Source organism: Marmota flaviventris, chromosome 12 (genome assembly GCF_047511675.1).
Source record: "Marmota flaviventris isolate mMarFla1 chromosome 12, mMarFla1.hap1, whole genome shotgun sequence".
Classification (NCBI taxonomy): domain Eukaryota; kingdom Metazoa; phylum Chordata; class Mammalia; order Rodentia; family Sciuridae; genus Marmota; species Marmota flaviventris.
In genome coordinates this window covers 49349665-49364835 of record NC_092509.1, presented here as the reverse complement: position 1 = coordinate 49364835, position 15171 = coordinate 49349665, and the positions used below count along the sequence as shown (strand labels likewise).

General features: G+C 44.2%; 1 protein-coding gene across 1 annotated transcript; it reads right to left on the bottom strand.

Annotated features, from left to right (window-relative positions):
- Positions 1 to 1786: 1786 nt before the first annotated feature.
- On the bottom strand, positions 1787 to 10762 carry Ucma (upper zone of growth plate and cartilage matrix associated). Its single transcript, XM_027928421.1, has 5 exons — positions 10705 to 10762; positions 10252 to 10317; positions 10055 to 10150; positions 5736 to 5834; positions 1787 to 1884 (listed from the first exon to the last, which is right to left on the bottom strand). Exons 1-5 carry the CDS (start codon positions 10760 to 10762, stop codon positions 1787 to 1789), a joined length of 417 nt encoding a protein of 138 aa, XP_027784222.1.
- Between the last annotated feature and the right edge of the window lie 4409 nt (positions 10763 to 15171).

Sequence of the window (15171 nt, the reverse complement as noted above, 5' to 3'; positions counted from 1 at the left end):
TTGTGGGAAGAAAATGATAGCACTGATTGTTAAATATGAGGTGATCTGGCACATAATCACTTAATAACTGGAGTATTTTTAAAGACTTTTTTTAAAAAACTAACTTAAAAATACATGTATTGTTACAAAGTCTCCTGGCCTGGGGCTGGGGTTGTGGCTCAGCGGTAGGGCACTTGCCTAGCATGTGCAAGGCCCTGGGTTCGATTCTCAGAACCACATAAAAATAAGTAAACAAAATAAAGGTATTGTGTCCAACTACAACTAAAAAAATTTAAAGTATTTTTTTAAAAATGTCTCCTGACATGATTGATCACCCTAGCTCTGGTGTAATATTTTGTGACCATGAAGGTAAAATTTCCTCATAGCAACCCTTATATAAAATCACCCTATATTGCCCTGGAAGCCCAACCTCAAAGGCAGGTGGGGGCTAGCTGGCCAGGGACCCCAGATATGAGGGAAGCAAGGGCCCACAGGTGAGATGGGAATCTGGGGAAGAGTGGGTGCTTGTTCTTCACCTAGAGTCCTCTTTATCTTCTAGAGCCCACTTAAGTTGTTTTGACTCCTTCCCATTCTTAGTGTGCAATTTCTGGAGGTCAGTGGGGAGCAATAGTGGGAGTAGGGGTGATAAGCCTGGGACCAGAAAGCAAAGTGGTTGAGAGGAAAGGAAGGGATAGAATTGTGTGCCCCTCAAAAGATACTTTGAAGTCCTATCCTTCAGTCCCTGTGAATGGTACCTTATTGGAAATAGGGTCTTTAGGTCCTAATCAAATTAGGACAAGGTTAGTAGAGTGAGGCCTTGATTCAATATGACTGGTGTCCTTAGAAGAAGAGACTTGAGACATACATGAGAGGGATGGTGATGTGAAAGCACACACGGAGGCAGCCATATGATGATGAGGTTGGGTGGCATCATGCTGCCATATGCCAAGGAATGCCTGGTGCTCTTGGATGCAGGAAGAGCAAGGAAGGATACCTCTAGAGCTCTGGAGGGAATGTGGCCCTGCCAACACCAAGGTTCCAGACTTTTCAGCTCCAGAACTGTGAGAGAATAAATTTCCATTGATTCATGTCACCTGGTTTGTGGTACTCTGTTAATGGCAACAGTGGGAAACAAATATAAGACACTATAAAGAAAAGTGAGATGATGCCAACCAAGGGTTTCTCATTTTGTTTATACAACTGGCCTTACTGTAACTGTGGCTTTTGAAGGGTGCAATTAAGAATCAGGAATGAATCTTAACACTCTGGAGGAATGAAGTCCCTGGACTTGGCAATCCTTTGAAGGCATTTACCAAAACAAATGTATTAGTATTTTTTTCTAACAACCAAGTCAGCAACATTAACATTGTCACTGGGGGGTGGGGGGGTCAAGTCTATACCTTGCTCAACTGGAGATTTGAGATGATAATACATATGGTTAAGTCAGCGTTTTTATTTGTAAGCTGTAAGCAAACACAAAATTTCTCTCTTTACTGTGATTCTGCTGTCCAATCAGACAGGAGATCTGCTTTGGGGACAATGATTAAGTGAGGGGAAACCAATATAGATTAGGGATTAGGATGAGCCACAGGTGGTTGCTCATCTTGGAAAATCATCCACAAAAAAGCAAAAGCCAGGACATTTAATGCATCAGAATGAAAGGCATGTGTGTTTACCAGAGTTGTTGACCACAGCACACCCTAAGCTGAGGTCCCTATTAGGGCATTTGTGTGGAAAGAAGTGCTGGTACACTTGGGTGAGCAGCTATGGTTCATGCTCTGTCTTCCTGGGTTGCTTCAGGGTGGGGTCAGATGCGGTGGCGGTTGTAGAGATAGGAAGGGTACAGCCCATCATAATGCCACTGCCGCCACTGCTCCACGGCCTCCCGGCTCCTCTCTTCCTGCTCTGATGAGGAAAGATGAAGTCACATGAGGTTGAAGGGGACTCTGACCTGAAAACAAGCAGTCATCAGCCCACATGGCCCACCCTGAGGTGACATGAGTCAAGTGTGCCTATGAGCCCTGGAGACATCCGAGATCAGAGCTGGAAGGGGCCTGAGAATGTGAGTTCAGCAGCCTCCATTTGTGGATCAGAGCCACACAGCTGGCTGCTGGTAGAACTGAGACCAGGGTCTGGCATCTGAACTCTTTTGCCTACAAACCTGTCAAGTGGGGAAGAGCCTATGCAGTCACTGGCTCAAAGAGATGACAACTGAAGCACTAAAGGTAACAACATGGTAGCACAGAGACCAAACACTGTGCCTTGAAAAGTTCCTGAATGGAAATCATTGTGGATCTGGAATGACAGAATTATGACAGCTTTTCTCCTCTATACCATTCTGTATTTTCTAAGCTTCAAAAATAAATTTCCATTTTTAAAACTAACTGGAAAAAGGATGGATGCACTAAAAGTAGGAAAACTTAGATAACTGGCTCCATGGGGCTCATTAACCTGATCCTTTTCCATATGTTTGAAGTATTTCATAATTTAAAAAAAGGGACGAAGGAAGTTTTTAATGAGTTAAGAAAGCTGTGATTTTACTTGTGTTTGGTCAGACATGTTTACAAACAACACCTTTGTGTAATTGTAGAATTAGGCTCCTGGTGCCAATTCAAGATGCCTGCTACCATTAATTGCAATTAAGGCACTGGCAGATGTCATAAGACCTCCAATATTTGAAAAGGGTGAGTGAGACTCCTCCAAAAGTTAATAAAATTACCATATTATCCAGCAATTCTATTCCTAGACATATACTCAAGAGAACTGAAAACAGAGACTCAGATACTTGTACACAGGAATGCTCACAGCAACAACATTTGCAGTCACTCAAAAGTGGAAATGACCCAAATGTCCACCCACAGATGAATGGATAAACAAAATGTGTTATTTATGGGGATACATAAACAAATACATATGCAAATATACATAAGAGAAATTATTCAGCTATAAAAATAAATTAATGGATACATGTCACAACATGGATAAACTTTGAAAACATTGTGCTAAATGAAATAGACCATGCATAATGAGACAAATAGTGTGGTCCTCCATTTATATGAAATATCTAGAACAGGAAAATTCATGGATACAAAAAATATAATGGAGGTTACCAAGATTAGGGGGAAGGAAGAATGGACAGTTATTATTTAATGGGTACAGAGTTCCTGTTTGGAATAATGAAACCATTTGGAACTAGTGGTAATAGTTGCACAACAGTATGAATGTACTGAATGTCACTAACCTGTATACTTAGCAATGGTTTAAATGGCAAATTTTCCCTTATCTCTATTTTACCACAAGGTTGTTTTTGTTTGTTTGTTTTTTGTTTTGGTACTGGGGATTGAACCCAGAGCGTTTAACCACTGAGCCAATTCCCATCACTTTTTACATTTCCTTTGAGACAGGGCTTTGCTAAGTTGCTGAGGCTGGCTTTGAACATGTGTTCCTCCTGCCTCAGCCTCTGGAGCCACTGGGATTATAGACATGTGCCACCATGCCTAGTTATTTGTTTGGTTTTTTTTTTTTTTTTTTTTAAGAAAAGAATTTGTGAAAAATGTTGGGAGGATGGAAATACTGGCAGAAGATGATGTCAAGGATTAAAAACCTAAAATGTCTTCCTTGCCTCTATTATCTCAAATGTGAACTTCTCCAAAAAGTTTATGAACTTGATTCTGGTGCAATTGAAAGTGGCATTCTCTTTGGCCTTGGGCTAATAGGACAAACTGGTGGTATGGACAAAATGGATGTCCCTCTGGTCCTTAGCATCTGTGAGAGCCGTATACCTGGACCAAGGAGGAAGGGCTCTGTTACCACTGCACATTGAGGCACCACGGTCCTTCCATAGGACCCTGGAGATGGTGCTCCCCTTGAAAAATATCCTTAGGTACTTGGTACCCCAGAGATAGACTGGAACTCCTGGACTAGAACTCATTCATTAGTCTTCAGCTTTTTCAGACATTGCTCAAGCTCAGTGGACCAACTCCTCTTTGAGCGTGTGATTTTGCCATAGAAATTGATTGGCTATCCCTTTTATGAAGTAAGTACCTTGAAAAAGGTTGAACATTCAACTGCTATTAATTATTCTTAGAACAGGTGGCTTTGTCAGATAAGACAGCTAACTAAAACCAGGGTTATGAAAGGGGAATATCAAGGGCCTCATAGGAGGGCCCAGAAGATGGAGGCTTTGAATATGGCCCCAGGTAACCAAGCCATAGCAACAGTTGTTCCAGAACAGAGGCAAGGGAAAGGACAGTTATTATTTAATGGGTTCAGAGTTTCTGTTTGGTATAATGAAACCATTAATGAAAATGTTGAGAAGAGTTCCACCTTTTTCAGAACTTTATCGTCAAACAGGCTAGACGTGCTCCTGTTATGTTAGTTAGCCTGTTAGTATGTCACCTTGGGTATTCATGTGTCCTTTCTAAGCCTGTTTTCCAAACCCTAAAATGGAACTCACAAGTCCTGTCTCAGATGCAGCTTGTAGGGATTACATGGTTCAGCACAGAACCTGGCAGAACAAGTGCTCTGCGCCAACGTCTGCTACAACTCCAGTTCCCAAAGACATGTGGCCTACTCTAAAAATGGCCTCTCCATCTCTGTGGATGAAGCCTAAGGATCCTGATCTTAGCATCCTCCAAAAACTCACATCATCCTATAGGTACCTAACCTCCTTCATAATTCATCATGAAAAGGGAAACAGCAAATTATTTCCACCCATGTGCTAGAGATTTGGACCTGAAACTTTTTAAACACACACACACACACACACACACCAAAAAAATTTAAAAAAAAAAACATTATTATGAGTAGTATGAGTAAAAATCACATTCTCATTTCTTAAAACTAAGACAGCTCTCCCCAAGCTGTCCATCAAGGTAACAAGCATTGGCCTCTAAGCTAGGACAGCCTGAATTTTTCACAATATCTTCCCAAAAAAATTTGATTTGGAGGATGGGGCTGGGGCTCAGGCTCAGTTGTAGTGCACTTGCCTGGCATGTTTGAGGCACTGGGTTTGATTCTCAGCATCGCATATAAATAATTTTTTAAAAATAAAGGTCTATCAACAACTAAAAAAAAAAAAAATTAAGTTTGATTTGCCAGGATCTGAGACCAACACCTGCTTGTGGGGCTCAGCCAGATACCACCTGAAGGGCTATAGTCACAGCCTGTAGCCCTTGGGACCTGGTGGCCATAGTCTTTCCACTGGAGGATGCCCTTAAAGGATCATACTTCCTCTGTCCATCAAAGTCAAGAGTCAGGATAACCAAAAGAGCCGGTTCTAACAAAAGTACCCCAAACCAGGATCCTGCGTCCAAGCTCAAATGCACCAGGAGGTACCAAGTGAGCTTGCTCAGGACCATTTCTATCTTGAAGTTAGAGAAAGACCAAAAAAGAAAGAAACCAACACATAATGAGAATCAAGCCTACTGGTCTGATCCTCATTAAATGTTTCTACAGATGTCTGCTGTGGATGACACTACACAGCAAGATCAACTCCCACTGGTGGAAGGCATTGGCTTAGAGATATAGCCTCTCTCTATCTCATCCCCATCCATACCCACTCCCTACTGAAGCCCTGGTGCAACCAGCAAGGCTGGAGGGCAAAAAGGAGATCTGAGGGCAGGAGCATGTTGCATCAATTGCTTGGTCAGAGACACTTGCCCCCTTGCCTTTTCTACTGTTTGTCTATTGACAAGAACAGAAAGGTCAAGACTCAGCAAACAGGGCATAAATGGCACATGAGCAAGAACTCTTACCATCCTTCTGTTCCTCCACAAAGTTCTCAAATTCGTTCCTTTGTTCCTCATAATATTCTCTCCGTAGCTCATCAGCCCGCAACTTCTGCCTGTTTTCCACTGTGGAAGGAAAAGAGGTAGTTTCCCCCAAGAGAGGGGCATTGAAAGGACACATTTAGGGGAACACCAACATTTTACCTGAGAAGCTAAAAGTGGTTTGGGAGGTATTGAGGTTGGGAGACTCCACTGAAATGGTTTATTCCTGACAGAGGCTTTAAACTGGAAGAACCTGGGAGATGATCCCACCCAGTTACCCGCCCCCCATCACCTCTCTTTTAACAGAACTAGAAATTGAACCCAGGAGCACTCTACTGCTGAGCTCCATCCCCGGCCCCTTTTTTGTTTTGTTTTGTTTTCTGGTTTTTGGTTTTTGAGACAGGGTCTCACTAAGTTGCACACACTGTCCTCAAATTTGCCATCTTCCAGCCTCAGCCTCCCAAGTCACTGAGATTATAGATGTGCACCACCATGCCAGGCCACATGACCTCATTTTGCAGGTGAAGAGATTGAAGCCCCAAGAGGAAAAGTGAGTTAGCTCCAGTTATCAAGTTAGTGGTATAATCCAAATACACCAGGCCACTTAGTCACTTGAAATCAGAGATAAACTCCACAAGCAGGGTACGGTGACACACATGTGTCATCCCAGAGATCCAGAGTCCCAGGCAGTAAGATCACAAGTTCTACACCAGCCTGGATGACTTAGTGAGACCCTGTCTCTGAAAGGAAAGTGACCACAACACTCGGAGCAACCAAGAGATCTTTATTGCAGCAGTGCAAAAGAGGAGAAAAAGAGAGAGAAAGAAAGAGCGGGGAAAGAGAGGAGATAGAGGGGGAGAGCAAAGAGAGAGAGAAAAAAAGGAGAGGAGAGAGTGAGAAGAGAGTGAAAGCAAGAGAAGAAAGAGAAATCAAGAGCAAGAGAGACAGCAAGAGCAAGAGCAAGGGGCCCGGCAGGAGGGAGATTTTATAGCCCAAATCTAATGGGGTCTCTGGGTCTGCAAGCTGCCTTGTTGGCTACAGTGATTGGATCATCTTAGTAGTGTCATCTTCTGCCTTCAGGCAGATGGGGCAGGGCAGGGGCTAGATGTGGGGTTGAGTGCATGGGTTATCCTGCAGCTAAAATTCGTTCAGCCTGTCCTGCAGACAACTTAGTTCAGCCTGCCCTGCACCTAACAGTCTCAAAATAAAAACTAAAAAGGACTGGTGATGCAGCTCAGTGGTAGAGGACTCCTCAGTACAAAAAAAAAAAAAAAAAAAAAAAGAAGAAGAAAAGAAAGAAAGAAAGGAAAGAAAAGAAAATGAAAAATAAATAAATAAACAAACTTCACGAAGGACTTATCCAATTTAAAGTTGACCTCATGTTGATTAATACCTTCAAGTCTAGTCAACAGTTTTGAGCACCTGTCACACCAGGATATAGACTGAATGCTGGAATTACAAAGGTAAGTAAGAAAGATGTTGTCCCTCCTTTTAAGATGCCTGTAATCCAGGTGAGAAGAGAGCCCTCAAAGCAAGTTTCAGGGGCTGGGAGTGTTGCTCAGTGGTAGAGTGCTTTCCAGTGTGCATAAAGCCCTGACTTTAATCCCCAGCACCATGGAAAAAAAAAACAACAACAACTTTCACTGAGCTTTTGGCTGTGAAATTAAACTCTATGAGAGCCGTGGTCCTCTGGAGAACATGACTTATTGGGAGGACAGTATCTAGAAGTCTACTTTCAAGGACTTCTGGTGCGTTCTTCAACTAGAAAAAAATCAACAAAGACTTGCAGGTCATGTCTGCTGGAGGAAGAACAGGCCCCTTAGAAACCTCACATTCTCCTGGGGTACTGAGACGCTCTTGTTGTCCCCACAACTCTGATGTGCAAGAGCAGGTGGGGAGGTGAGAGAAGCACAGGAATCAAGGGAGGCCATGGCCCCTGTCCCACCCCACATTCAGGAAATGACAAGTTCTCCTATGCACAATGGTAACATCAGAAACCACCTCAAATCCCTCTTGGAACCAAGGAGACTACATTGATAAGTAAATTCTATAATGAGTTATTTATGTTGAAATTATAATATTTAACTCAGTTTAAAAATCACTATATCTGTAAATTGGTCTTAGAGTCCCTGAGGTAAGTCCTCTGTTTCTCCCAGATTCCTGCCTTTTTGCCTATACAGTTGAAGGAAACCTTAGTCTGACAGAAGGGGTTTATGGTCCAATCCATCTCTATACCCCACATATTTCTCAAGAGGGGATCCAGGCTCAGAGAAGTGCATTGACATCATTGAAGTCACAGCTACACAGCCGGTTGTGGTAGAGCTGAGGCTAGAGCCAGAACACCAGATTCCTAGTACTGGCCCAGAGCACCCCCTAGTTCCTTGGTTCCTCAAGTGGACACAACATCTTTATTTTATTTTATGTGGTGCTGAGGATCGAACCCAGTGCTCCGCACATGCCAGGCGAGCATGTTACTGCTTGAGCCACATCCCCAGCCCAATTGTTTGTTTGTTTTTAGGTACTAGGGATTGGCACAATGCTAGGCAAGGGCTCTACCACTGAGCTACATCCCTACCCTTTTTATTTTATTTTGAAACAGGGTCTCCCTAAATTGTCCAGGCTGGCCTGGAACTTGTAATCCTCCTGCTTCAGCTTCCAGAGTGTCAGGGATTGCAGGCTATGTCACCAGGCCTAGTTAAGATGGTGTTTCTATGCTAGGTATCACCTTCTGTATTACATGCATTTTTGCCAAGGACATGCATCCCTCAGATTCTGTTTACCCCTAAAGTAAATTGAGCCTGGATCTCAGAAGCTTAAAGAAGTCACGTATCCATCTCCTTGGCTTCCAATACAAATTGCTTCAAAGTACCACCTTCCTTGTTCCCAACTTAAGGACCACTGGAAAGATTCTCCAGAAGTTTGTTTATTTATCCATTTATTTTTCATTTTCTTTTTTTTTTTTTTTTTTTTTTTGTACTGAGGAGTCCTCTACCACTGAGTTGCATCACCGGTCCTTTTTAGTCTTTATTTTAAGACAGGGTCTCACTGAGTCATCCATGCTAGTGTAGAACTTGCGACCTTACTGCCTGGGCCTCTGGATCGCTGTCAGCTCTGTCCATTCATCTACAGGAGTCGACCAGGTATCCTCAGATGCATTTACATGCAGTCCTGGGGTTCACCTGCTGTCCTGGGCCTCCCACGTCTGCCTGATGCACTGAGCTCCTGCCTAAGGTCAGGGAACTCAGCTTAATCATGGATCTTATGGTTCTGAGTCAGCTTCAGAGGACAGATATATTTGTCTGTCCTAAAGTTGCCTGTTTTCCCCTGGAAATTTGCAGAAAGCTGCTTCTCTGATTTCAGACAAGAATGGCCCAACCTCCATCACAGCCTTTCAGTGTTTTTTGATTTTGCCAAATTTAAATCCCAAGTTGTGTGAGGTCTAGAGATTTCACTAATCTGGCTATACTTATCCAATTTAAAAAAAAATTTTTTTAAAGATTATCATCTCCAAGCATTTCCACCTCTGATCTTCCCCATCATTTGAAAATAATCCTGTTATTTTCACTGAGAAAGTCACCTCACTGCATATGCTCAGTGATACAAAGAGTTCATTCATCTACACACACAAGGAAAGAATCAAGCAGTCAACTTGGCCAGGACAGCCTGAGCTCAGAGTCTAAGAAGAATCAAGTTTAGGGGTAGGAAACTCAATTGCCTTCAAGGGCCATAGGTTAAGAACATGAGGGCCCTGCAGTGTGGACCCCAGGGCCTCTAACAGGCTGTTAGGGAGATGTGCTCACCAACTGCACTGCAAATTAAAGCTTCAAAAAAGCACAGCTGGCTAAACACAGCTTTTTCAGAGGCTTATAAGTAAGGAAATTAGGACCACAGACAGGAAGTGGCTGAGGCCACTTAGCAGCAGAGCTGTCACTAAGCCCACATTTCTCAGCACTCCTGTCCCCTGGGATCTTTTTGGGCATGTGATTCTGTTGCTCTACTGTGCACCTTGCCAGTACTCCAAAACACCCACTGAAGTGCTAGGTGCTTTCTAAACTAGAGAACATTTCCTCCTTTACATTTTTCACTTTCTGAAGCAGGGAAGCATCTCATAATTGTTAGGTGTATTTGATGCAGCACTGTTCCTTTTTGGTCCTCACGCTAGGAATGCATTTGTCCCAACATGTGACCCACAATCAAGGAAACAGTATAATTTCTACTTCAGAGCTACAGTCATCCTGATGCTCAAGGGCTTTTCTGCAACCCTTAATCCTCTGCTGTGGTAAGAGTCCACTCAACATCCTTACCATTAACCTCGGCTCTGGATTTGGGGGACCGCTTGCTGCGCCTCTTGAGGAAATTTGAGGCATCTGATTCCTGCATGAAAATCTTCGGTTTCACACCTGAAACCCAAGAGAGGCCTGTCACAACCAGCACTGGGGGCAGGGATATTGGGGGAGTGGGCTCCACCTGCCCTGCACCCAGGGGTTATCTTCAGACTCACCTTCCTGGGCTTCTTCTCCTGCTTCCTGAGGGCTGCCCACTGATGCGCTGGTCCCCTCCCGCAGCACTGGAGGACAAGGTCACAAAGGGAAGGCTCCAGCATTGGAGGGGAGCCCAGGCCCTGAGCAAGGCCTCAATAGTCCTTCTAGGCTTAGTGGCTTGCCAGTCCTCATGTGGGGTCCTCTGTCCATCAAATACCAGGTATAGGACCAATCTCCCCAGGAACCCAGCAGGCAAACTGCAGTGTTTCCTGGTTTTTTTCTTTCTTTGATATATTTCTCTCTCTCTCTCTCTCTCTCTCTCTCTCTCTCTCTCTCTCTCTCTCTCACACACACACACACACACACACACCAAGAATGGCCTCTCTGTCCAGCTGAGAACACTTACCTGTGGAAGGTAAGTCTTACCCATTATGTAGATAACACAGCCCCCCTTAACCTTCCCATATACTCACTAGACAGGAGCACCACGGCTGAGAGGCAGGACAGGAGAAGGACCTGTCGCCAAGTCATCTTTGTACAGGCTGAGTCTCTCTGCAGTTCCCAATGCTGCTGATGCTGTCTCCTGCCTGGTCCTCACTCTGAGTCAGGCAGAACAGGCAAGAGGGAAGGAAGAGAAAGGCAGGAGGCCAGGAGGCCACTGGGGGAGGGTGGGAGGGGTCCTGGCTACAGTTTCCATTGGCTGTTTGTTCCTGACTGGAGCACCGGAGATGTTTTTGGCGCCTGGCAAACCTCTACAGAAGCAAAGTTTGTAGTCAGGGGCCCTGGATGGGACAGTTTTGAAGTGGCCTGTCCAACATCCCAAAGAGTTGCTATTGAGAAGGCTCAGCCTAAGAGTCAGGACTCCAGAGACCAAGGGCATGTTTCGAAGAACTCCTGGCATCTGCTTCAGGAAGGTTGGGACCCCAGTCCCCAAGTCCTGAGCATACGAGAGCAGGGAGGAAGAGGGTATCACTGGGAAATCCTTATTCAAATGCCAGGCAAGGAGGGACCATAGTGTCCAAAACAGCCATCCAGGTAACCCTCACACAGACACGTGGGTCATTCTGGTGATAATCAGAGAACCCCCCTCCCTTGACACATTGTCCCCAGCTGGTGATTGCTGCCAAGCAAAGCATGGAACCCTAGCCTTGGGAGTCCTAGAACCCCTTGGAGACATGCAGGAAGAGAGTGGGTCAAGCTTCCACTGCAGAGAAGGAGGGGTACAGCATTTGAAAAGAACCACTTTTAGGCACACTTCTTCAGAACCACACAAACCACACTCACCATGCCCATGTCGGAAGGAGTTGGTCCCTAGAAATGGGAGCAATGAGGAAATCAGAGTTCTGTGGAGCATTGGAGCCCAGCCCCTGTGGTGGCTTGTTCCTGCCATTGCCATTTATTATGACCTTCATCAGTACTTTGTTACCTGCTGAAGAATTATTCCCTGGGCATTGTGGAGAATCTTTCCAATGGCAACCATCACTAGACCCAAAACCCAGCCCACACCCATCGGAGGCTCCCTTTCCATAGACTGTATGTTACCATCCTGCATGAACTTGATCATTGGTCAGGAAAAACGTGTTAGTAGCAGAGAAATAATGGAGGCAGAGTAAATAAAATACAGGTTGGCTTCCAAAGGAGGAAAATGTGGCCAGTGGCAGTGCTGGCTCTATGTGGGCTCCCCCTGTGCCGTAGTCCCGCTGGGCAAAATAACCAAGAGGTGACAAGCAACTTGAAGGTTGAAGCGGGAACTACTTTATTGAGAGTGAACTCAGCGGGAACTGAGTGACAACTCAAAGTAGCGGGCACCCAAGGTAGTAGGAGCCGCTTCTCTGCTGGACGGCAGAGGTACATATACCCAACTAATTACACACAGCTTAACTTAATTAACATCATCTATATACAGCAATCAGTCATTAAGTAATCCTCATCATCTTAATGGCTCGATGGCGTTACTTCACAAACCACTCCTCCTGGCAAAGTGCCAGGCGCCATCTTGACTTGATTTGTATCCCCAACACCCCTGGACACTGTCTGGACTGTACTTAGCCAGTGGGGACAGGCTGTGGGTGCAACCTGTGCGAGGAAACATCAGCAAGGACTCATCTATCAGATGAATAGATGTCCTGGGAGAGGGAAGGGCCACAGAATGCTTTTGATGGGATTCCTAGGTGAGAAAATGGGTGTGAAAAACATCTGTGACATTCTTGGTATCTTAAATCCACCTGTGTCTTATTTCAGTTACATGCACTTTAACTACATTTATTGAGCACCTCCTTTACCCAAGATCCCCTAGTCACTGGCCAATCAGCTTTGAGTAAATCTGTCTAGTTTCCCCAAAATTGTTTCTGCTCCCCATTGAACACTGTACTTACTGTGGTCACCATGCACAAAGGCTTCAGAGAATAATCTCAAACTATGTGCAGTGTTCTCAAAGTCAGCTAGGAGAAGGTGGCAGGAGATCCAGAATTCACAGGTTCAAGGAATGGAGACTGGAAATTTATAGGTAATTAAGCTCAGTTCTGGAAAAATAAATTTGCATTTCTTATATAACTAAGCTGGTGATCTGATTCTCCAGGCTACACTGATCTGTTCCAAGTAATGGTCTGACCAGAGCTTGTCTCAATAGTCTCAGTTCCTTCAGAATTTTCTAGATCATTAGCACTTGGCTTTCCATTGTCAGGTATGCTGCAGAGCTGGCCTCCTCATGACATGATGCCTCCAAGTATAACAAACCATATCACCTGAAAGCAGGGCACAGTTCTGATGGATGGGGGAAGACAAGAAGGGTACTGAATCTGACATCAGAAGATAAGTGCCACATAGTGGATTTGTCCAGTGACACATCCTTTGAGCTTTCTCTTCCTTCTGTTTCCTCCATCTTAGTGAATGATCTCACCATCTGTCCACCCAGTTACCCAATGAGAAACTCAGGGACCATCACAAGGCACACTTCCCATCCCCTCACTGTCCCGAGCTTATTGGTCATCACATCCTATTGATTCTCTTTCTTTGTGAATGTTCTCTGTCCTTCCCACTCCTGCTGTTTCTGTCCTCTCCAGACATCATGTCTCTCTTGGACAATTGCAACAGTCTTCTCTAAGACCCAATCACTTTTCACCTAATTCACACTGAACCCCTCCTGCCTTCCATGTCACTGGGAGGGTATTGTTCCTGCAAAACCCTCCTATGGTCGCTGCTTTAAGTCATCCAGTGGTTTTGTGATTGTGTCACATGATAAGCATGCATACAGTGCTCAGAGCCTCTCTGCACCATTCCAAGGACTTCGGGTGCATTAATTCTAATTTTGTCATCCATCTATATGACAGAGGAGGGTATTAAGGCACAGAGAAGTAAAGTGACTTGCCCAAGGCCCTGCAGCTTCTGTAAGTCCAGAACTGGAATTGAGCCCATGGAGCCTGGCCTCAGGGTCTTGCTTACCACTGTCATCCTGTACTGCTTCACAGGCAGGAAGGATGAACCCCTCACAGTGCCCAGGCCCTGCCTACCTCCAGACCCCCATGCTCCTGTGCTCTGGGGATCTCTGAACTCTCTGTGGGTCCTCAGAAGGGCCTTGCTGCTCTGGGCTTCCATTCTGATGGGGCTTTGGGAAACCTTATCATCTCAGCTTTCACCTCCTCTTTGAAGTCTTTCTGATTTCACCTTCTTCCCCTTGACTCCTATAGATGAGCATTCTCACGTTTTTTTCACATCATGTAACAAATAGGTATGTATATGTTTATATTCACATCTTGTTTACACAGCATTTTTAAGGATTCATTCACACACCATACAATTCACCCATTGAAAGTATGTAATTCGATGGTTTTTAGTATATTCACAAAGTTGTGTCTCCACCACAAAAATCAATTTTAGGACACTTTTATTGGCCCCCAAGAGAAGCCTTACACCCACTAAGAGTCATTCGTCATTTTCCCTATCCCAGGGCCTTATGTAGCCTCTCATTTCTGATCTGTCTCTGGATTTATCTGTTCTAGATCTTTCATCTAAATGGAATCAGTCAATATGTGACATTTTGTGTCTGGCTTCTTTCAACTGGCAGACTGTTTTCAGGGTTTATCCTTGATGCACCATGCATCGGCCCCTCATTCCTTCTTATTGCTGAATATTAATGACTAATATGTATATGCAGGATTTTGCTTATCCACCAGCAGTCAATGGACATTGGTTTGCTTCCATCTTTTGGCTATCATTAATTATGATGCTGTAGACATTTGTGTACAAGAGTTTGCAGAGGCACGTGCTTTCATTTCTGTTGGCCAGACACCTGGGTCTTATATTTAATATTTTGAGAAACTCTCATATCTCAAATGTTTACTTATTTAGCTATCTCCTTCAGTGTTGTGAGATCTCTTTGGAGGCACGTTTTCTCCTTGTCATGATTAATATGGTGTGTAACATTGACTAGATGCTTCCTGAATATTTATTGATCAATCAAAATGGCCTTTCATGAGAGTATTAAAAGGAAACACTTATGTGCTCATTTCAATGGGCTATTCATGAAAATGTACCTGTACTAAGACATGAAATTTCCAAATTTATGTACCACTGGGTTTAAGATCCTTCTCAAGTGGCAGGAATGAATTTTTCAGTAAATTTTTGAAGAATTGCCTTGGAGAGTGGCCAAGATGGCGTCAACATTCACCCCAGTTTACTTAAATGTTAGACAAGTTTCTTCCTGACTAGGTCCCTGACCTCCTTTTTCTTAGAGGGTTTGCTCTAAAACTTGGGATTGTAAATTCTTTCTCTGCCCCTTTGAAATAGATGCAGCTACTTCCAGTTGCACAACCCAAGAAATGTCTTTTTTTTTTTTTTTGCAGGAGGAGGGATGCTGGACCTTTTGCACGCTAAGTACACACTGTGCCACTGAGTTACACCCCCAGTCCCTCAGGAAATTCTGAAGGACCTGACAATCATTT

Excerpts from the sequence above, each read along its gene's own strand:
- Ucma (XM_027928421.1), bottom strand. The coding sequence starts at position 10,762 with ATGACTTGGCGACAGGTCCTTCTCCTGTCCTGCCTCTCAGCCGTGGTG. Across the intron at positions 5,835-10,054 it reads ATCCAGAGCCGAGGTTAATG|TGGAAAACAGGCAGAAGTTG; the intron begins GTAAGGATGTTG and ends TTCCTTCCACAG. Across the intron at positions 1,885-5,735 it reads TGTGGAGGAACAGAAGGATG|AGCAGGAAGAGAGGAGCCGG; the intron begins GTAAGAGTTCTT and ends TTTCCTCATCAG.